This window comes from Fundulus heteroclitus, chromosome 22, assembly GCF_011125445.2.
Source record: "Fundulus heteroclitus isolate FHET01 chromosome 22, MU-UCD_Fhet_4.1, whole genome shotgun sequence".
NCBI classification, from domain to species: Eukaryota; Metazoa; Chordata; class Actinopteri; order Cyprinodontiformes; family Fundulidae; genus Fundulus; species Fundulus heteroclitus.
The window spans coordinates 26,639,991-26,663,290 of NC_046382.1; the positions used below are offsets into that span (position 1 = coordinate 26,639,991).

Sequence of the window (23,300 nt, forward strand, 5' to 3'; positions counted from 1 at the left end):
CGTATTTTTATGACTATTTATAAAAAAAAAAAAAAAAAAAAAAAAAAAAGGTTTCACTCAAGTCTTCAAATAAACGATCAATGTTTTATTTACATGGGGGGAAAAAATCAGGACATTTTATAAAGATGCATTAAATACATTAGCTCTGACATCAAAAATGTATGAAATAGAAATAATCATGATGGGAGAATGATGCTTGAAAATGATGCAACAAAATAAAATGTAAAAAAAAAAAAAAAATAGAAATCTATGGATTAGATGTTGAGAACAGAAAAATCCAGCATTCATTAAAAAAAAAAATTGTTAACGTTCAAGTCAGCGTATAGAAAATAGAACATGGAGCAGCAAAATAACAAAAAATTTTGTGTAAACTACAGCGGAGGGCTTCAGATGCTGAGATTCATACAGCAACAGGACTAAAGCGTACTGCGACCGCAATCACAGCACCAAGGTACAGAAAAAGAGCATTAGAAAACTAAACTATATCAAGGCTTATCTGCAAAAAAAAAAAAAAGAAAAAACAGAAAAGCAAACAGTACAGTCCTTCTGGGGTTTAGATCTGTGAGGCAGAGGACAACGTCTCTAAACCGGCATGAAAATCCTTGAACTCGAGTGGCGAACCAGTGCAGGTACATTCCTTTACAATTAAAACGTTACAACAAACCGTCTGTTTGTGCGAATGCTGCTCCAAATACGTGATTCATGTAAATTCTTCAGCTGAACAGGACAAAGGTGTTTACAGCACTTGGGGGAGAAAAACAAAACAAAAAAAAACAAAAAAACAGTAGGTGCTAAATAAATACAATAATTTGTCCCTCAAAGTGACAGAAATGCTCTTGGTAAGCACAGTTTTTGATTATTCTGCAATCACACAAACACATTACATTCTAGTTTCTTTTTTTTTCTTTTTTGGATACAGCTTTATGACACTTTTTTTGATGCCCTATGACAACATTAGATGTTTTATGCACAGTAAATACAGTCTTCACTCATCTTTCTCCTCCCAGATCTATTCTCCATGCAGCCAGATTTTCTTCAAATGGGTTCGATCAGCGGCCATTTTTGAAATGCGAGAGGGACGACCGCTTTGTTTCAAGTGCAAAACATTCAAGGGGCTTTTTACTTACTGCAGGCAGTAAAACATGTAAGAAAAGGGCCTGTGGGGCGGGGTGGGGTGGGGGCTGAAAGTCATATGAGGCACTGGAGATTATGTGCTTATAATAGTCTGACAAGCATGGCTGATCTTAGCTAACAACCGCAAACCTTGGAAATCTTCACATGCTCAACAAAGTGCATATTACTAAATGTTTCCCAGCAGGCCGAGAGAACATTTCAGGTGAGGGGACGTTGTGTAGGCACATCGAGCTCACTGACTAGAATCCAAGCAGAAATTACGTTTCAATTGTTATTCAGGGACATAAAAAAATCAAAATCATCTCCATCAGGAGGAGGGCGCGACAGAAAAGTTTGACCGGAGCTTCGTTTGAGGAACATAAACACGAGGCTATAAACCCGAGTTCTGCAGGTTTGGGATGGGGTAGAACTTGGACACCCGGCTTTGGGTGGTGGGGTTAAGGCATTCGGATTCCCCGCTCATCTTGAAGAAAACTTCCTGCTCCTGCAGCTTCCGAGTGAATTCCTCCTCCAACGCCTGCAGGGGAGCAGCAAAAAGCAGAGTCAGAAGAGGCGGATTTTTCTGCGAGAACCTCAGAGAGAAATGATGTTTTCTTGCACCAGGATATGAACAATAAACGTACCTTCTTCCTGGGTCTCAGCTTTTCTCTCCAGTCTTTTATCTCTTGGCTGTGCTCCTCATCCAGCTCCTTCAGCTTCTGGGTCTCGTGTTCGATAAGAAGGTGGCATTTCTCATTCTGCAAAGGAGGTCAGAGAACCATGTTACCAACGTGAACTCCTGCTGTCGGACAGAATCCTTACATCTCCCCAAAAAAAACTAAATAATGAAACTTTTCAGGAAGATTCTGGCTTCTGAAAGTTAATTTGTACCGTTTTGTGCAAGATAAAGGCTCTTTATGATACATTTTACTAGAAATATGTATCAACAAGACATCACAAAGATGTAAAGGATAATCAATGGAATCCATTTTCACAATAAACCCCCTACAATCTACTAAAAAGTGTTTTTCCCCTGATTGGCAACAATATGTAGAACAGACATGTGAGAATAGAAGCAAATGTGTGATATCAACATTTATGGGATGGGACTGCCACTGGCATCAGACTCTAGTTTCTAGTTGCATTGTGGTTACCTCCACTGATGAAAACTATTGTTTTTATAGCCAGAGATATGCCAGCCAGCAGCGTCACACTTCCTCCACTAAAAAGCTGTTTTCCCATGGGCCCAACTCACAACCCACCCTCTGCTGCTCAGCCCGATGGATTTCCCTTACATAAGTGACTCCATTCCAGGAGGAATAAACATTTTCAACAATATGCGATGTGTTTCCGCCAAGTATTGCTCCGACAGGTCAGCGGAGGTTCTGCGCTAAGTTTCTATTTGTGTCAGAGAGCGAACGTGTTTCAGTGTGACCTGCAGCTGCTGCAGCTCGCGGATGTTGGAGTCACACTGCAGCTGGAGGTCCCTCATCTGGTTCTCGTGTTTCTGGTGCTGATGGAGTCTCTCGTTCTTCTGCCTCTTGTCCTCCTGTGCAGCAAACTAGACGGACAGCAGAGAAAACGGGTAGATTGATCAGCTGTTCCCCCCCCCCAAAAGCAAATATATGAAGCGTTTAGGTGTGCGAAAAGACGAGGAGATCATCAACATGGATCAACAAACCATCTTTTTTTAACTTATTACTGCTGTTCAGATTGTTAAAGATTAATGGGATAAACGGACTGTTCCGTTATAAAAACCTAAACTGAATAGATGCTTATGACGCCTGTAAAGGACGTTTATAGTAGGGCTGAACAATTAATCGCATTTTCAATATAATCGCGATTTAAAAAAAACGCAATTTCCAAATCGCAGAGTCTGCAATTTTTGGCTATGTAACAATTAGGGAATTAGACACGTCCATTAGATGTTGGTAAAATGTGTAAAGTGGGTTTGCCTCCACATGGAAGGGAAGACAGTTACAGCAGTGAGATAATCTTATTGTATTACATGTTTTAGAGTTTATATAATCATACATAGCATTAAGTTCTGGTCAATAAGTTTAATACATAGATTTGCTTGTTGGTTGGACTTTATGTTCAATAAGGATCGATGTCCAAATCAACTAAAAGCTGTTCTCTTGAATAATATTCTGATTAATAGAAACATTAAAAGTTGTTGTTTTAAATAGTCCTTGTTGACAAACAAGGGCATTTTTGTTGCTTGTGTTTAATGCAAAAGTCAAAATTGCAATTTTGGTTGAAATATATCGTAGGCAGAACGCAATCATTTCTGCTCTGAGTTTAGATGCTGTGGGGTGTTTTAGCAACTAATCTGCACAGCGAGGAAACAGATTGATTTGTTGTTTGTATATGTTTAAAAAGACACAATAAATTAAACTGGGGAAAAAAAATTGCATTAAATCGCAATATTAAGAAAAAAAAAAATTGCAATTAGATTATTTTCCAAAATCGTTCAGCCCTAGTTTATAGGTTAGAAACCAGACCATGCCGGATTATTACACAGAAACGTTAATAAAAGCAAAACTGCTAAAACACGGTGAGCTGGTGTGGATTTAAAACTAGCATTTCTCCATAACGTCTGAGGCAGAAGTGGTAAAGCACCTGCTTGATGCGCTCCCTCTCCTGCTCGGGGGTCATGGCAGTGGTGACGGTGATGCGGAGGCTCTTCTTGAACATGGCCATGCGTGTTTTGGCGTCGCTGCGCTGGATTTTGGGCAGGCGGACCCTCTCCTGGTTCTGTTTGTTCTTCAGCTCCTCTATCAAGCGCTGGTTGTAGCGCTGCATCTGCTCCATCTCCTGCCACGAGCACAGACGCACACAAACAACGCGTCACATAACCGGCGTTCACGAGTCAGAGCAAGCATCTCTCCGTGCCATCCGCTCTGTTCTGTTACTTTTTCGTGCCGTTTTAGCAGCTGGTGCCTCTGCATGAAGTACTGGTCCTTCAGCTGCTGCTTGAGCAGCTGGTGCTTCTCCTGCAGGTGGCGCTCCTCCAGCTCCCACATGGCCGCCTCTCGTGCTGCGGAACACATGGGAGCAGGTGAGAAGGGGAAGGCAAGGCGGGGGGATGTGGTCTGATGAGCCAACATGCTGGTTGGTGACGAAAACAGAGACAGGAGGCGGACAGGCTGCGACACGTCTGCTCATCAGACGGGAGTCACTGTCTGCGTTTAGGTTTGCTGAGGGCAGAGAGAGCATCACGTAGGGCTGCTGGTAAAAGACACACCCATCTAAACTAGCTGCATTATTATACAACAGTTAACATGTTTCTACATTTCTCTACTCAAAATGGGAAACTTGGTGTTCCCCCTGTTGACGGGCGTCCCCTCAAGACAATCAAATTAATAATTATAACGAGTCTAAATATTGTACATCACAACAGAAGTCATTTAATGTTATTATTCCTATATAAAACAGACCTATTATTGTCATTTTAGGAAACAATCAAGAGCTTGTTATTTTCTTTTACAGCCCTCTCTGCTCCTAAACTCTTTACGCATGCATGGCGGCGGCGCTCCGCCCGCACACGCGCCGCTCGTGTGGTGAACACGCTCTGCTGCCAGCACAGACAGGCCTCCCTGGAGAAGATGTCACAAAACAAGCTAAAGTATCCGCCTCCTATTTAAACGGCGCCGGAGCTGTGAGGACAGCAGCAGCCTCTCTGCTGCGAGCGGCGGCCCACAAGCTCTCCTCCCCGCGGATCCGCCCGTGGGAAACAAGTCGAAGCCGCTGACAAGCAGCAACAATTCAGTCTCCTGGAAACGGGAACGTTGCATAAGGCCAGCTAACCATCGCATCCAGAACTGCACTGCAAAAACGGATCTAAAAATGAGTAAAATGTTCTTAAATTAGTGATTTTGTCATAGATTTGAGCAGGTAAATAAGATTATCTGCCAATGGAATGAGTATTTTGAACCCTTGAATAAGGTGATTAGATATACTGCACTTGACATAAGATGAGGGAGATGAATTGTTCCTATTTTAAGTGCAAAAATCTTATTCTATTGGCAGATCATCTTGTTTACCTGCTCAAATCAAGGAAAAATACACAAATTTTACTTATTTTTAGCTCCGTTTTTGCAGTGTGTAAGGCTGCAGCCATGTTACACAATACTAGGAAAACTGCTGAGTTGCAAGTTTTCCCAACGAAGACGGCGAGCCACAAAAGGGTCATTGCTAAAGCTGCTGGCTGTGGAGAGGGATGTTTCCAACCATATCAGTGGAAAGTCGAGTAGAAGAAAAACACGTGGTAGGAAAATGTGTACACACAACAGATCCTGACCATAGTATATACGTGCTAAATGACCTGAATCTCACATAGACTCTATAGATTATCGGCCAGAGGACGCTGAGAGACACCAGAACCACCAACAGGGAAGAGCTGAAGCAAGCTGGACTTCCATCACAGCCCGGCAGAACCACAGGCCCATCTCCCCAAAGCAACGACGCACTGCTGCAGCGATTCATGCATAAAAGAGGCCCAACCAGGCGCTGAGAACAGAAACTGTGCACTACAGTGAAATATATCTTAGTAGGCTGAGGTTTCTGCACCGCAAAGGCTCTAAAGATTAAAATGTGTGTATATTTATTACAATAAAAAGACAAAAAAAGTATACGTTCTTTTTTTAAATACTGTCTGACATAACATTGTAATTCTCAGAGAAAATGAATGTCAGGATCGACACGATCATCAACACCAACAGAAACAAAAGCTTGAAGTTCTTTATTTCTTACACCAGTTTCACCTTTTCAATGAAGCTCCTGAAATAACCTGTTCACAGAAACTCTTATTTAACTGAGACGCATCAGCCATATCGGCCCTTTATGTAAGTCAGAGAACAGATGGAAGCTGTAACCTAATCAAATGTAGCATGAAGTGAAAACAGAAAGAAATAGCAAAGCAGCATCTCTGCCTGATCAAAGGAAAGTGAAGCTTCTCTGATGGTCCAGTGGAGAAAGCAGCTAGCTTCACCCTAAGCTAGCTGCTTTCCTCCCATGCTTACCTCTCAGCAGCTGCTGCTTGTGGTTGAGGCAGTCTCTCTCAATGGTGGCTATTTCCAGTTTATGCTGCTGGATGATTTTCTTCAGGGCGCCGTCCAGCTCCTGCTGCTGCTTCTGCAGAAACTCCTGCTCCTGAGGAGCCACAGAGAAGAGGAGACGCCGTGAGCAGCGGCCCGGCGAGGTCGCACAGAGGGACAGGAAAGAGTCAGGAAAAAAAAAAAAAAAACAAGAGCAATGAAATGTCACGGTGCAAATGCAGCATAAAAAACTAAACTATACGATATCCACTTCAAACCGGTCCAACACAGAGCACTGCAGCGCCACACCATCAACTGGACCGAAGAGAGGAGACGACATTATGGATGACGAGGATCCACAACGAAGTGAAAAAAGCAGAACGGAGGGGAAACGCCTACAGCGACGTCCAGCTGGTCCAGACCGCCGCAGTACGGCCCGCTCTCAACTCAGAACCACAACGGGCATGAAAACACAACGTGTTTGGGTTCGCAGGACCGGCAGAAGACACGATCCCGTGTTTTATTTCAACATTGTGAACTTCAAATATGTGGTTACAAATTTTACTCTTGTTCTGCTGTTTGAAAACAAAATAAACAAGATTTTTTTGTTTTCTGACCAGTGAACGCACCTAAAAGTGCTACCAGGAAGCACAGATGGTCGTAGCGGTGGAAGTCGGTCCAAAGCGAGGAAGACTGTTATTTTCTGCATCAGTTTAGCGTTTGAAAATGAAAACAAAGAAGTCCAAAAGCGTCCAGAGTCTGTTTAAAGCACTGGGGAGGCATATGTGCCGCTCACCCAGGCGGATGGGTTTAAAGAGCGACGGCGGCCCATCCAGGACACGAGTCGGACGCCGTGCTCTACGTGGGCTAAACGCTCTAACCAGTAACAGAGCGACAGCAAATCAGAACATTTTCCTCTAAAAGATTCAGCTGGACACCAGCATCATGCGACACGGTGTGACATTTTCTCGTGTGCGAACACAAAGAACTGGAAATGCAAGTGAGAAATGATTTGTCTTCTAAAGACTCAAATTCTCAGGGTTATAACCTGGAGGAGTCCCAGATGTTCACAGATCCAGATTAACGGCTCCATGACGTTCTTTTTTAAAGAAATCAAGTTTTATTACACAACAGAGAATCTACAATCACTCAGATAATTGAGGGGGGAAGGAGAAATTCTAAGCTGTAAAAATCTAAATCGACAGATCAGACGTCAAACAAACAAAACATTAAAATAAGTGAGTGATTGGAAATAGGCCACGCCCGCCATCTGATTGGTGCATCTCTGCTTTTGGATTCTTCCACTTAGCTTCACCACAACACTATTTGCTCTCAGATCAACTCTCCATAAAACCACTTGCTATATAATTTTCTACTGTTTTACAGCAACCCAATCAAGCTGCTTTAAAGATCCACCATCAGCGCGTAAATTAATTTTCTTTAATTGGCTCCTACAAAAAAAGTCAGACATGAGAGACCAAAGCCTAGACTAGCAGCTCGTCAGGCCAAACACAATCCGCTTTTACGCACACAATATAAATACCATGTACATTACACAAACCAGATGTAGACCATCTGTGGAGCGGTGAAGGAAAAAATACTGAGCAGGAGAGGAGGAAAAGGACCACTGCACAAATGCGCCGATGAGACGACACTCAAATACAAAAACATCCAAATACTGCAAGCCCAACGCTGGCCATGCTTACATGTGTAGTTGTCAAAGTCCAAGTGAACCGTCACAAACGATCCCGTCACTGAACTTCACACACATCTAAGTATGGGCCAGAGACCGAGAGAAAGCGAGGAGGTGGGTGGAGGAGGTGGGGGTGAGGGGGTGGGGGGGCACTTACATCCTGCATCTGAGCGTTGAAGAGCGCGCATGAGGATAACTGAAAAGACTGTATCATAACCTGGGCCACTGCCTGCGGAGGAGAGCACACAGCGCACTCGCCTTGATTCACAGGGACAGAGGGCACACACACACACACACACACACACACCGCTTCTTCCGCTTCTAATGTGTGGTGGGGTACTGCTCGGGTTAAATGTCAGCAGGAAGCCAATTAATTAGCTATTAAAGCACTTCTCATAATGGCATGCGTTAAGGCGGCTAATATTTATAGCGTTTTATTTGAATCCGGCATGCAAAGGAGCAGCTTGGTTCTAACGCTACGGGCTAATGGAGCATCATGACCAAAGGTTTTCATAGGATTGGAGAAAAAGTCTGCTTTGGAAGGCTTTTTAGCACAGATGTGTCCTCCTAAAAACATCACTTCAAGTCCTCTAGTGAGGTTAGCGGACTGAGGCCGTCCCTCAAGTGAGCCCTACGTTCTTCCTCTCATCAGTGTACCCTCATATAAAATGGCAGCAGCTTGCCAAAAGTGCAACAATACCGCAGTAAGTTTATCTGGTTTATTCTCGACAGTTTTATACGGGACTTTAGTGAAAAAAAACACAGTAATACTATGATTATTATCCCAACTTTAAATGGCAATCTAAAATCCCAAGTTACCATAGTACAAAACTAACAGAAACTTCAAACACATTTAAAGAAAGCTGCAAATGACAGATTGTCTCTTTTGCCTACATTTTCAATCAGTCAACTACACTTACATAGAAAGATCAATAATTTTCCCATTGATTTACAACTATAACAGCAGGAAATCCGCATCACTTCTATAACTTTATTAACTCGATTAACGTACAGCGCATTGCTACGCAACCTGTGGTGTTATGAAAACACAATTCAACATAGAGCTTAATGAAAGACTGCAGCTCTATTACACTATTTGAATAGCAAATGAAGAAGTGCGCAACTTTTAAAGTCAATCTGGAGAACTAAATACAGAATATAATTAGATAACAAGAAGCTGAATCCAATATGGTCACAATTTGCATCCTTATCCACCTCCTGGTGAGTTACACTGCATGGATTAATTCTGCCTCACAGAAAAAGGGAATAGGCGTGTGGGCCACATTTGTTTGCACCCCTGATAAAAGATGTGAAAAACCTCAAAAGGCTCGCTTTAGTTGAGGATATTTATAGATAGGGGGAAAAGGCAATATTTGTTTTAATTAAGCTTAACAACAACTGTTGCTACTCATGCTGTCAACTCTTCAGCTAAAAAGGACAGCAATTCATCTGTCTCTCTGTCCTGGATGGTTCTCCTGCTGGACGAGCCGGTAGAGTTCATCGTACAGGTTTGCTTTTCTTTAGTAAACTCCCTACATTTTGGCTGTTCTCTCATCTGTCCCCAACCACTACTCAGCATGTCGATCGCACCTAATGGTCGTTTTGGGGACTTGCCAAAAAACAGATGCGACCTTTTTGCATCCTGTTAGATTAAAGGTTGGACTTTCTGAATGTTACAGCGTGGGATTACACCACTTTTTTTACACATCTGCACCAGGGGTGCCAATAAATGTGGCCAACACTTTGCTAAGGATGGGGATAAAACTTTTTCTTTTAAAAAAAAGGTAGGAAAACAGAAATTACACATGATACAGATACTTGAGAACATCAAGGCAGAAAGAGAAAACAGACAGAGAAAGTCGTGTCTCAGACAGCGATGGTTTACCTCTGCGGTCTGGAGGAGCAACAGGTCCTCTTTAACCCGTTTCATGAGCTCTTTTCTCATGTGTTTGGGCGACTGTCCGACTTCCTGAATGGCCTACAGCGTGCGAGTGTAGAAACTAGTTGATGCTGTGTTGGTCTCAGAAATCTGACAGAGCTGGCCAACAACGGAGGGGAAGACATGCACGGCCCTCTTTGAGAGAAGAATTACAGCATCCAGCCACCGAAAGATTCAACGCCAACATGCTCATTTCCCCCCCACCTCGCCTCACCGTTTTACATTTTCCTAAAACCGTTTCTTCAGATTTAAGACTGACCTGCGCAACATTCATGTCACGACAAGGGTTTGCCTGATGCATGCCAGAAGATGTTAGTCCCAGAAAAAGCTTCATTGTCTTTTCATTTGATCAACTCCACCACAGCCAAGAGTAATTATCCTCACTGATGAGATTAAAAGACAAAGAGTTACTGACATGGAAAAAATGCAGAGCTTCAAAGCTTTAAAGTTGTTTGTTTGAGATATCCAAAAACTCAGCAGGCTCATTTTATGTAAAAAAGTCAATCTGAATAGTGTACACACACCTATTAAAATGATGAAACCTCTTCCATTTTTAACGGATATTGTAGCACATTGTTTATGTGTTGTACAAGTACACTACAAAATGATCTGTTTCAGGTAAAAGATAATAAATAAGTAAATAAATAAGCTGCCGTAACCTGGTTGTATCAAGCTGCACCCCCTCAGGGTTTCCCGCAGCGCTATCTTGGCCGCCACGCCAAACTCACGCTACCGCCACGCCAACATTCCAAAAAAAAAAAAAAAAAAAAAAAAAAAAAAAAAAAAAAAAAAAAAAAAAGTGACGTTAACACGCGCTTTCGCGCGTGCGTGAATGGCATGGAAAAAACAGATGGATACCCCCGCTCCGCGAGTCGGTCCGCGGAAAACGTGTCGTCCACCCCCCCGCTCTGCGAGTCTGTCCGCGGAAAACGTGTCGTCCAACACCCCCCCCCCCCCCCCCCCGCTCGGCGAGTCGGTCCGCCTCGCATAAGCAAATTCCTGCGGGCAACACTGCCCCTAAAACTGATACTTTGCTGATGCACTTTTTGATTCAGTCTCAGCATTCAGTCTTCATTCATTTAATATATTCACTGTACGAAGGTCTCTGTCAGGAGAAGGCTACATAAATTTCCTGCATGGAAGCGGTCCTGACTCTAATCTCCCAAACCCTAGAAGAGGGATTGTGTTACGGTCTGATCAAGCCAAACTTTTGGGTTATAACTTCAACAAAGTAGTTTGGCATTAAACCGACACCGAGCACTCGCTGATCACCAGCGTACCATCAGCGAAACAGCGGTGGCTAGGCCTGTCGCCATAACCAATAAATCAATTAATCGCGCAATAAATTTCAATCCCATGATTAATTAAAATAAGCTTGATAATTTGTGTTTGCTTTTTTCAATAAGTTTGTTTTTTTTTTGTTTGCTTTTTTCCACTCCTCCTCTCTCTGAGACGGGATAACAAAAAGGTTTCAGTACGGTGTTCACCCCTCCGTTCTCGTTTCCTCGGTGTAGGAGGGGTTTCCCACAGAAAAAAGGAGTTATCCTGGCAGTAGTTGTCTGGTGGGTTATGGGAGGTGAACAGGGAACGGGGAACTGGAAGAGTGGTGAGCGTTTAAAGGAGGGATGCAGCAGCCCGTAACCGGGTACCGTAGTGTGCGTCAAGCTAATACCAGCTAGCGTGTTAGCTTAGCTGACAGGGACGTTTTCTTCCAGGCGGGAACATTACTGACCGTTTTATGTTTCTCTCAAACATCGAGGCTTTTAAAACAAACAAACGACGCTCAGCCTGGTGGAGGTGTGTGTTAGTGTTGGCAGTAAAGCTTATAATACGGTGGGGGGAAACACAGTTTGTGTCAGGTAGGCACATGCTCAAAGTTTAGCTAGTTTGAAAAGAAAATGGAATTGGTGTCAAAGCCGAACACGACCGCTGCGATGTGGGAGTTTTTTGGATATAAACCGAATGTCATATCAGTTGAAAAAGGTATCCATCTCACAATAATATAATTTATAGCAATCATTTTTAAAGAGATTTATCGTCCAGCAAAATCTGTTATGGTGACAGGCCTAGCGGTGGCAACATCATGCTACGGGGTTACCATTCTACACATGAGACTAGCTTTTTAGGGTCTAGTTCGATGAAATTATGAACTAAATATCCATCAGGTTTGGCTCAAAGATGTTAAAAGTGATTTGATTTTTCTACATCAGATTTTATATTGTTTTAGCCATCTGTTGAGTTGATCATTTACATCATTTAGTTGTGTCCAACCCCAGAAGTTGTGTTTGTGCTACACTTGATTGTGATCGATGAAAAGCGCTCTATAAATAAAGTTTGAATGATTTATTGATTAAACCCAAACTACAAAATATGCCTTTTCCTCCCGGAAAATAGTAGGGGAAAAAACTTTTCCCACTGTTTTTAAAAAACATTAAATCTACAGGTGTGTGTACACTTTTAATCTGCTGTATTCAACTAATCCCTTCTATCATATCGCCAAGCTGTCTAAAAGCCACCGAAGCTTAGACAAATATTTATAAACATTTATGTTGTGAGTAAGAATCTATTACTATCAGATATATTTGATATTATTCCATATCAGTAACTCTGATGAAAGGCTAAGATTACTTTACCCCAAAGATGCCCAACACCTTTAAAAGATATAACATTAACCATCCCATAACCAATGCAAACTCACACACTCACAGAACAAACATGGTTAGTTCAATAAACAGATTACATGTCTAAACAACAAATACATTTGAAAAACAAAAGTACGGACATATTCAATATGCAGTTGCTCACATTTGTATGTTGAAATTAAATGAAAAAAAAAAGGGAAGCGGCGCAATAACCAGCGAGTAATCACAAAGCGCAACATCAGCCACCCAACGTTACAGGATGAAAACAAAGCTGCAAATCTTCAGCAACAAACGGAGCACACCTAAAAGCATCCAGCCTGCTGAGGAGGTAAGGAAGGGCAGAAAACACAGCGCATGACAGCAAGACTTCATTAAAAAGGCTTTCAAAGACAAAACACCCCAAAATAACCACGTCTCAGGAGGCAACCAGAGAGTAGAGCAGCAGAAGATTTGGGCAGATAAAGATTGGCACGACAGATCGGATTAAGGAGCGTTTAGGGGAAAGGGTAGAGCTGCTGTGTTGCCATCGTCTGCGCGCACGCCAAAAGGCCGAGCAGCTGGCCACGGCACTCCCACAGGATCGGCACGACAAGCCCAGTCACAGTCCAGTCGTTCAGCAACAACTACAAAGCAGCGCCGCACCACATGCAGAAGCTAGGAGTTAGCCGACGCCACCCCCCCTACACAAACGGCCATGCAGCTCCGTACCTCCTTCTTCCTGTTCTTCAGCATGTTCTGGAACTTGGACAGCTCTTTGTCCTGATCCGCTTTGATGCGTTTGGCTTCATCCCGCAGCCGGCTGGTGTGATCCTGCTCCAGTCGCTCGATCGTCTGCTTCTGCTTCTTCTCCAGGTTCTCCACTTCTTGGTCGTACTGCCGTTTCTTCGCCTGCCGCGGCAGATCATTTAGAGAAAGTAGGGATTTTTAAGACTTGGGTTTGCACATTTACCCCTCATCTCCCCGCTTTAATCGTTTTAAAAAGAGAAGTTATGAAAAACAAGAACATTTTTCTAATAATGATATCTTCAGTTTTCTCCTTCTAGATGCTACAGATCACCACTGGGGCCACAAAATTCGCATCAAGCCTTTGATTAAATATAGTCGCTATTTTTTGAGAAGATGGCCCAAAAAAAAAAAAAAAGAGAAGGAAAGAAAGTGAAGAAAGGAAAATAGACACATCACACCACATGCGGTGCAAGCAAAGTGACTCACAGTAGTTTCCTGTTCGAAGCGCCGGTAGATCTGCTCTCGCTGCTGCTGCAGCTTGTTGCTCAGCTGCTGCTGGGCCCTTTGCTCCTCTTTCTGAAGGAGGCGAAGCTCTCGCAGTTCCTGTCGCCTGAACACGTCACATTAGCACAGCAGATGATTTTAACGGCTCTGACTTTTCTGGAGTCGACGTTTTTAAACCAGTGCTCTAATATTCATGGTTATTTTAGACAGAACAAGTAGGGGGTTTGAAATAGTAATCCTTCCTCTTCATTTTTTTGCATACAGTGTTTTATTTCATGTCAAAACAAACTGCAATGGATTTAAGCTTTTATGACAGATCAACGCGAACAAGTGAACAAAAGTAAAGAGGAAGGAGGATTTCCAAAACAGTTAAATAAATCCCGGGCGCGAGGGATAGACTTGAAAATGTTGCCAAATGACTTCGAGCTCAGGCTGGATGGAGGACATCTGTAAACACCAATCTTCAGATTCTCAGTTGGATTCAGGTCTGGCCTGCTCTAACACATGAAAATGATCTAAAGGTTAAATCACTCCATCGCGGCACTGGCTGCGTTTTCATGCTTGCTGTCCGGCTGGAAGCTGAACCTCCAGCCTCTAACAGCTTTCCCACCATGATTGCCTCGTTCAGCTCCATCCATCCTCCTATCACCAGCTCATCTGATCACGTGTTTAGGATGATACACAGTGTTGCTCTCCCCTTTATACAACGAGGGAGGAGCATCACTTCTTTATCTATGCTGTCTCTCCTAAACTACGAATGTGACTTTCCTGGAGTCGCCTCCGTCTAAAGATCAGATTTATGGAGTTCACTACCATAGTCTGGTTATCGACACTCCCACCTGAGCTGTGGATCTCTGCAGCTCCTCCACAATTGTGCGTACTCTGTCAACAATCAGACGGTTGAACAGTGACATCTTTAAACTGTGAAATCTTGTTCTCCAACTTAACCCTGCGTAAAACGCCACCCTCATCTCTGACCTGACCTGCTGTGTTCCTGGGTTTTCTTGATGCTGTCAGTTCACGCATGATCTCTAACAAGCCTCTGAGGCCTTCACACAGCAGCTGGATTCACACGGAGATTAAATCACACACAGACGGGCTATTTACCAGTTAGGCGGCCTCTGAGGATCGGTTGAAATGGGTTTTATTTTGGGGTATCAGAGTAAAGGGGGCTGAAGACCTCATTTATTTAAACTGCAAAACTGCTGAGACCCAGGTTTAATTTCCCGCCCGGCATGAATCGCGGCAGATCGGCAGCTGACGCGTGGAAAGCGTTGTGGGAGTTGTGAAATGAATGACAGCTATTTAAGGCAGGCAGGGCCGTGAAACGGGTCGTGTCCCTAATTTAGACTGAACAGAGAGACATACCTCAGGAACCGCATCTCCTCACTTTTGGTGTCGTTATCCGTCACTATCTTCGACGTCGTCACGCTGACCTCCACGCCGTCCACCAGGAACTTCCGGGTCTTCTTCAGAGTCTTCTTGTAACGCTGCGACTCCTGCCAAAAACAACGGTGACGGTTTTAACAGCAGCAGCGCTAACCGCTTAGCGACAGAGCCTGAGGAGGAGCGAGGATTACCTGCATAGATATAGAGCCTCCATCTTTGCTTCTGGACAGGAAGCTGGAGATGGACAGATTGAGGTCGAGGCTGCTGCTGTCGGCAGCAGAGCTGCTCCCAGAGTCGGAGTCCTTCTCCAGGTCGGCCTTCATCACAGCGGGGCTTCCATGCTCCATCGTGCTTTCTGAATCGGTCTCACTCTCCTGGACAGAGATGCCATCCTGGGAGCTGATCTTGTCTCCATGAGCTACTTTTTCTCCATCTTCCTTCCTAGAGCCATCCTGACAGCTAATCCTTCGGTCAGAAACTCCTGACGTGACTTTGACGTCATGGCTGACTTGATCAGGCTCCCTCTGTGCTTGCTCTTGTAATTCATCCTCTGCTCTGCTCTGATTTTCTTGTTTTGGCTGCTCTGCCTCCTCTGACTGATTTTCTGTGGGTTTGTCTCCTACTGCAGCTTTAGCAGAAGACTCCTCCACACTAGACTTGCCGTCTATGTCTCCATTTATGTTTGTGTCTACTAAATCTGATGGGAAATTATCTGCGTCGACCTTTTCAACAGTCTCGTTGTTGTTGTTTTTGATTCCATCCTCGGTCACTTTCTGTTCAGTGATCTCCTCATTTAAGTCTTTGCTTTCTTCTTCTTCGCCCTCTGCTACTTCTGATTTAGTTTCTCTTTGTGCTGCTGTACCTTCAGTGGTTTCTTGAGATTCGACTGAATCTGCAGCACCGTCTTCATCTGCTTTTTGTTTATCTTGATCCATCTTCTTTTCGTCTTTTATTTCTGGGGTGGTTTCCTCCTCTATTCCCATTTTCTCCGTCTCCTTCGGTATCTCCGTTGCCTCCACCTCTGAGGCAGACGTTGGGGAATCTACAGGTTCCTCTGGCCTTGACACTGAGGTCTCACCAGAAATCTCCTCGGTTTGATTTCCATCTACTTTAGCCTGGGCAGAATCTTGTGAAGTCAAGTCCTTGCTTGCCTCCATCAGTCCAGGGGCCAGATCCTCATTACTGGCAGAAACGTCGTTGAGCTTCTCCTCCTCCATCTTGTCTACTTCACTCGTTCCGAGTCCTTCATCAGAGAGCTTATCGCTGGTGCGGTCGTCAGCGGGCTCAGCCTCCGTCTTTTCCGTAACAGATTCCAGGGTGGAGGGAGTAGGTGGGACTTTGTCCTCCTCTGAGCTGGCCATGCTGACATCTGATGGAGCTCTTTTGTGCCCAGGGATTGCCTGATGGATAGAAAAAAACAAACAGCAAACCTCTTTAAAATGGTTGGAAAAAAACAAACAAAACAAAACATCACAGCAGTACATTTTATGTCTACATTAAAAAATGTTTTTAAAAAAAAATAAAATTATGATTTTCCATGATTTTCTGGTGTGAAAAAGTGGTTCTTAAAACAAATTTTAATAATTTTCCACAAATCTATTCTGAGACTAATAGATACATCTTTAATTTCTTTCATTTAAGATTTATATCCTTTAATCAGGTCAGATTCAAACACAACAGTATAAAAAAAGTTCATAATAATCCAAAAATAAATAAATAAAATAGTGTGTCAAATCTGGATTCCAATTTTTTAAGTGTAGGAAAGAGCTGTTCTTTGTTTTTTTGGACAAATAAAGGTGTGTTTACACCAGGAAAGTCTTTTGATCCGGACCAATAGCGGACTTTATTTTAATTTTTTTTTTTTGGTGAGGTTTGCGTTCGCATTGTACTTTTTGCAAGAGAACTATAACTCCTAACAAAGCCACACGTTAGATGACCGTTGCTCCAGTTGGACAGAAATGACTGGAGCAATACGTAGCACAAACCAGAAAATGGAGGAAAAAAACGATTAGAGAAATCCTGTGTGCAGCACCTTTGTTTTAGATATTAGTGCCGTTATTACAGCTGATGCATCACAGAGTGGCAGGAGCAGTTCATTCAACGCCGGTTTCCAGACGTTTCATTTTTACATTTGAAACATCGTCAGAGAACGTGTCCTGCGAGCTGAAGGAGTCCCACAGCCCGCCAACAGCAGCAGCATGCGGCGGCAGGTATAATTTCAGCACTACGTTCACCGTTACAGTGGCCTGTCTCAAAAAACAGTCACCATGGCAGCACGTGGTGACAATAAAGATTCCTGTTAAGTCCAAAGAGACGCATGTTTTCGGTTGCTGGTCCAGATCGAGGCCGTCTCGTATTCGCACCAGAAGTGAACCAAGTGAACCATGGGCGGAGCTGAAGCAGCCTGTGGTCCTGCAGCGAGCATCCGCTCATTTTCCTTGCAAAGTGTGAACACTACAATGCTCCTTCCGCTAAAAAAAATAACATAAAATAATAAAATGACCCACAGCAGCAGCATCTGGTTCCTCCTCCTCCTCGTCTTCTTTGCTGTCTTCAATCTCTTCCGTGACTTCAGCTTTGGCTTCGGCTATAAGCTCTCTGAGCGGCCTGCTGTCAGTCACGCTGGTCACGAAAGGATGCTGCACGCCCAAAAGAGAAAGACGACACAAAAGAGAAACCATTTTCTGCACGGTGCAAACATCAGATCAGCTGACAAGGTGCCTGCGTGGAAAGCAGCGTGAAACGTTAAGCTAACCTGCAGAAGCTGTGTTGAACTCCACCTATTGTCCACGTTTTTGTCCAATGCTCTCCGCAGGAAGTCATTAAACTCCGACGACCTGTTAAGAAACACGTGAAAGGATTAGATACCTCGCTATTAAAAAAAAAAAAAAACCAAGATGACATACTCTGTCCCTTCCAGCTTTACGTAACACATTTTGCATGAAAAAAAGGAAAAAAAAGAAACAGGATATCCTTCATCTCGGTCAAAATGAAAGCGTCTCACCAACGGGAGGGTTGCATCAGGGTGGGCGGCTCCGACTTGGCGATTTTCAGCAACACCCTCATGGGATTCATTTCGTGGTTGGGTGGCTCGATCTGCGCCAGCTCTATGAGGGTCACCCCGAGGGACCAGATGTCGGCCTTGTAGTCGTACGGCCGGTCTTTGGAGGTCTCGCACATCACAACCTCCGGGGCCATCCTGCAGAACTCAGCCGATTAGTAGGTTTTAGCGCGGCGACAAAACCATTTCAGGCCCCCTTTTCATTTTAATACGGAATTACAAAGACAAGAAGCCTAAACAACAAATAAAGCCTTTTTTTTTCTTTTTTCCTGTTACTTCACGTGTGATGCCACAGCAGGAGGTGAGACAATAGTGAGAAAGGGAGAAGTGCCGTCCTATATTTAGGCCGACTGACTCACCAATATGGAGTGCCGATGAAAGAATCTCTTCTCTGTAACGTGTTGGTATTTTTAGCCGACACGCCAAAGTCAGCTGAAAGTAGAAATGAACAGCAGCTGTTTTATTTTGTTTTACTTTTACTCCATCGACCTGAAGCGTACGGCGAAATCGGCGCACATTTTAACAACAGCAGCCTCCTTTGTGCGGAGCCGCCATGTAAAACACAGCAGCTCCCCGCCGTCGTGAACCATCAGCTGCATAACCTTGGCAGCTAATCTTTTTTCCTCACGCTGCTGCTTAGAGGAAGAGCGCTCTATCATCAGGTCCCCGTTTACCAGCTTGATAATTATTGTTTGCCAGGCTGGCATCGTGACCCTCTGCCTACAGAACATGAATCATCAAGCAGGAAGCGGCTCTGCGCGCTCCATGAAGACTTTCCTCGTGGAACATGATGTAACCGACTTCATGCCTCGTCAACTGCGGCAGATCAGGGACGTATAAACAATACGTGAGAAGTGCGTGTTTGTTTTTGTGTTAGCATAGCGTGAAGAAGTCCCGTTTGTGCTGAGGTTTTGTACACTTTGTCGCATCGCAACCGTCCACTTCAAAAAGGATTTTATTGGGAGATTTTCTGATACAGCAACAAAACCTAGTGCCTGTTTGTGAAGCTGAAGGAAAAGGGGATTAATAGTGTTCAAGAGATTTAAAAATAGAAGTTTAAAAAGTGTGCTGCGTGTTTAGATTAATGCACACATTAAAGACGGACACTTCTTAGCTCATTCTCCTTCAAAGCAGCTCAAGGTTCAGTCTGCCAGAGCGAAGAAAACCTGTTCACGGTCATTTTGAGGGTTTTTCAGACTGTCGTTGGGATTTAGGTCTAGACTTTTGACCGGGCCATCTTAACACGTGATGATCTAAACCATTTATTTGTAGACATGGCTGAATGTTTACAGTCACTGCTCCAGTCTCAAGCCTTTCGCAGCCTCTAACAGGTCTTCATCAGTTCGGCCCCAGACATCTTCCCTTTACCCCCCGACTGTCTTCCGTGTCCCTGCTAAAGAAAACAAAAACATCCCTACAGCATAATTATCTTTGACTTTTTATGGAGAGTCGGGGCTCACTGCAGCTCCTCCAGAGCTCCTGGTTGTTTTTCTCCTTTTGCTTTCTGATGATAAATTAAATAATGCTCCTCAGGATGGCAATAGCTTAGAATATTGCTTTATGAGCTTAATGATGCCGTTTGCTCACTACTGCCCTCTAACGAGCCTCCGAGGCCGTCGCAGCACGTCTGTAATTATACTGACATTAAATATAACCGCTTACTCATTAGGTGAATTTTACAAGCAATTGCTTTCGCTTTACTTTATTTAGGCCCATCAAAGGGGGGGTGAATAGACTTTTCGTATCTTTAATTATAGAACTTTAACAACAACAAGTACTCCTGTGCTTCTACTTCACAACTGCACTTCCTTCTGTCAGCCTGACGCATTGAAGTTTGTATGTGTGACATAGGAATATGTGAAATGGTTCAAGTTGAGTCGACTCTCTGCGTTAGCTCAGCATTGCACTCGTGCTTCTTACCGAGTTTTACTTCTCCGTCCAGGGAGAGGAGAATGTTGCCAGCTTTCAAGTCTCTGTGGATGATTTTCTTCTCGTGGAGGTACGTCAGGGCCTCCAGCGTCTGCTTGCACACCACTCGGATCTGGGGCTCAGTCAGGGGTCTCTCCAGTTCTGACGAGCGACAACACGCACGCTCAGTAAGACGACTCTGGGCCATCTGCACAGACTCACATCAAACGTCATTCCTCGATGGTCTCCGATGGCCGACCTTATGTCACCCTGACCCTACCACTGGATGCATCCTGGTCACGCTACACAGTATATATGAACACCCACCTAACAGCTGAGTAGGGTGATTTTCAGCTAGGTCCTCAAAGTTGGTTGTAAAAACAAGCAGGTCGTCTCAAAACATGACAGAAAGATATGTGGCATAGAGCTGGAACAGCTATGAAATCTGAGCTACAGTAATTACATACAGAGGAAGAAAAATGTCCCACTGTGCAATAAAGATTTGGCAGTTCTCACTTCAGGATGGCTAAAAAAAAAAAAAACAACACTAAGCAAAGTTGTGTTCCTATTTTGCTCAGTAGACGAGGGACTTACCCAGCATGATGGCATCGACGGCACCACCGGCACAGAACTCAATCAGAATCTGAAAAAAAAAAAAAAACGCTGTAACATAACACAAGGCGTTCAACTCCAAGGAGCTTTATTGATCAGCTTGTGACGACAGTCTGAGGTACTAATCAATCAGATCACCGTCAGCTCCAGACGCAGTTTCTAGTTTCTCACCCAGGTACCATGTGCTGTTTTAAACGTTGGTTCTTCAACACATTCAGTCTCTTATTGGAGATGAAAATAGTTACAACTGTTACAAACATCTAATATGACGTTAAGAAACTTAAATCTACCTGTTCAGACCAAATTTTTTTGTTGAGGCTCTTTGTCTACCGTCGGGTGACACGATGTTTAAAAAGAAAAAAGGGAGAAGTTGTTGTGTTAATGGATTATGGATGAGAAGGACCTCCAGGATCGACCATCAGCAAATACTTTCTTAGACCCGACAGATGAAAAAGAGTCCAGGGTTTTAGCAAAGATCCAAGACTATAGCAGATATTTACTAACAGTGCAGAAATGCACCCAAAATTAGCCAAGCTTCCACAGCAGATCATGGATTACTGGCAAAAATGTTCTGCTTTTAGCCATAAATTCCACAAAAACTGTGTAAAACGTTTAAACTATTACAACTTTATGGATCTAAAATTAGATCCTACTTTCAATGAGCACGGCAGTCTCGTTATTATTCAGCCCCCTGAATAGGTCTGTTCATAAGAAATCACTGTTAACAAAGCAGGTTTGTTCTCCGGAGCGACTGAACAGGTTGTATCAGCTACGGTTAGGATGGAGCGCAGCAATACCTGGACTCTGTTCAAAGTCCCTTTTCACTTTCTGTTGCAGCATTAACCAGGACATAAGGACACAAAAAGACAGAAAAGGCTCTGAGTGTTTGGAGGGTTGCAGCTGGAAGCACAGCGTGCTAGTTTGAAATTAAAGTAACGGTGGCTGCGGTCCGTGGACGCGCCAGAAAGAGGAAGCTGTCAACGCCGGCCACCGGATTCCTGAGAAGCCTGGTGGTCACAGACCTTTGACTGACTGGAAGAGACTTGATGCCAGCGGCTAACGAAAGCTTCAGTTTCCACTGGGAGGCCGACGCTAAACGCTGAACGGCTCCTTGCCTGAACACCAACACTGACCCAAAAGCACAGGAAAAGTCCCCTCTAGGCTGCTCACACATAAATAAAGAGGTTTGGGGATTTGGTGCTTCACAGGGGACAGCAGACAAAACGGGAACTTTCTGGACATCGTGGATCAGCCGTATATCTGGAGGAGGAAGGATGGCGCGCACGGCCAAAAGAAAATCCTGCGACTGATTTTGGGAGAAAATGTCCCGCCGTCTTCAGTGGAGCTTCACCAGGACGAATCATATTGACAGGAGCCGTCACAGCACAGAGCGCCCCCACAATAACGATCAACGATATGTTCAAATCGTGTGAGAAGAAATGAAAATGCTGAAATGAGTAATGTTTTTTTTTTTTTTGTAATTTTATAACAGACTTTTTAAGAATGAAACAAATCACTTTTTAAACACAAAAAAATACAATGTTTAGTTAAACTGTTCGTAGTATCAGTCGTCCTGAGCCATTTAGATTCCTCTTGTTTATCTGTTTATTTCAAATAGCTGCTAGTTTGTATAAAAAGTAAATCTGCTGAGAAATAATAATGATAATAATAATAATAATAATAATAATAAGAAGAAGAAGTACAACTGCAGGTTCTTATTGCACCATTTAAGTGTATAAAAAGAAGATAACAGGCAGCTTTCCAGTTTCAGTCATAGAGGCTAATTTAATTAACCTGGCTCCAGCTTCAACTTCTTTAAGCTCATGTTAGCTGCATGGGAGCATTTTGCACCAGATGGTTAAATAAAAAAAATAAAAAAAAATCTAAACAAGAATTGCGCACCCTACTCTATTGCTCCAGCAACGGCAAAAAGTGGTTAGACCTGTTCTGCGCCGGTGCTAATAGCAGCCCATCATGTCAGGCCAACCTAGCGAGCATTTAGTTACTTCATGCGATAAAACCTGCCAACTTAAATCCCACATTAACTTAACGGCCCAGATAAAAGCAGAGGCAGTTAGCCATTAATCAGGCTGCTTAAGAGATGGCCTCCAGAGACATGACCTGCATGCATCTCTGAATTATTCACAGGCACTTTCTTCAGCCACCCAAACCATTCCATTATTTGCCTATAGCCGTGGCCGGTCCACAAGGGGCAGTCACATGACACCACCTGCCAGGAGGTAATTGCTCTGGGACCTCTTAGTGCTCACAGAGCGAGAGCTACGAGCCACAAACTCAAACCGGACACGCGGACAAACAGCCGGATCAGGACGTAGACGTCAAAGTAACGTCAGAAAATGTCACTGTTTTACCTCGAATGTGAACATTTCGCAACTTTTATGTCGAGTAAAACTAAAAATCGGAATTTGGTGAAGTTAAATCTGCAGACATAAGAGGCCTGGTTAGTTCGTGCCAGAAGGAGGACGGCGTCTCCGTTCAGGCAACTCACCCAGAGTTTGCCTTCAAAGTAGAAAGCGTCCAGCAGTTTGACAATGTGATGGTGATCGCAGGAGGCCAGGATCTCGATCTCCACCATGTAGTCCTCCAACTCGTCCTCCGTCTTTGTGTCAATCACCTTAGCAGCCGCCAGGGTCCCGTTCTGCTTGTTCTGAGC

At 43.8% G+C, this 23,300-nt stretch overlaps 1 protein-coding gene across 3 annotated transcripts; it reads right to left on the reverse strand.

Annotated features, from left to right (window-relative positions):
• Positions 1-64: 64 nt before the first annotated feature.
• slka (STE20-like kinase a) lies at positions 65-23,300 on the reverse strand (the record flags this gene model as incomplete). 3 transcript variants are annotated; one of them, XM_036126360.1, is given in 18 exon segments in its annotated part: positions 65-1,651; positions 1,758-1,871; positions 2,549-2,674; positions 3,736-3,930; positions 4,029-4,153; positions 6,138-6,267; positions 8,003-8,074; positions 13,135-13,314; positions 13,639-13,762; positions 15,025-15,155; positions 15,237-16,445; positions 17,553-17,684; positions 17,801-17,882; positions 18,050-18,244; positions 18,466-18,538; positions 20,027-20,176; positions 20,609-20,657; positions 23,136-23,300. In XM_036126360.1, coding segments are annotated over 18 exon segments (3,399 nt in total), but the record flags the coding sequence as incomplete, so codon positions are not given.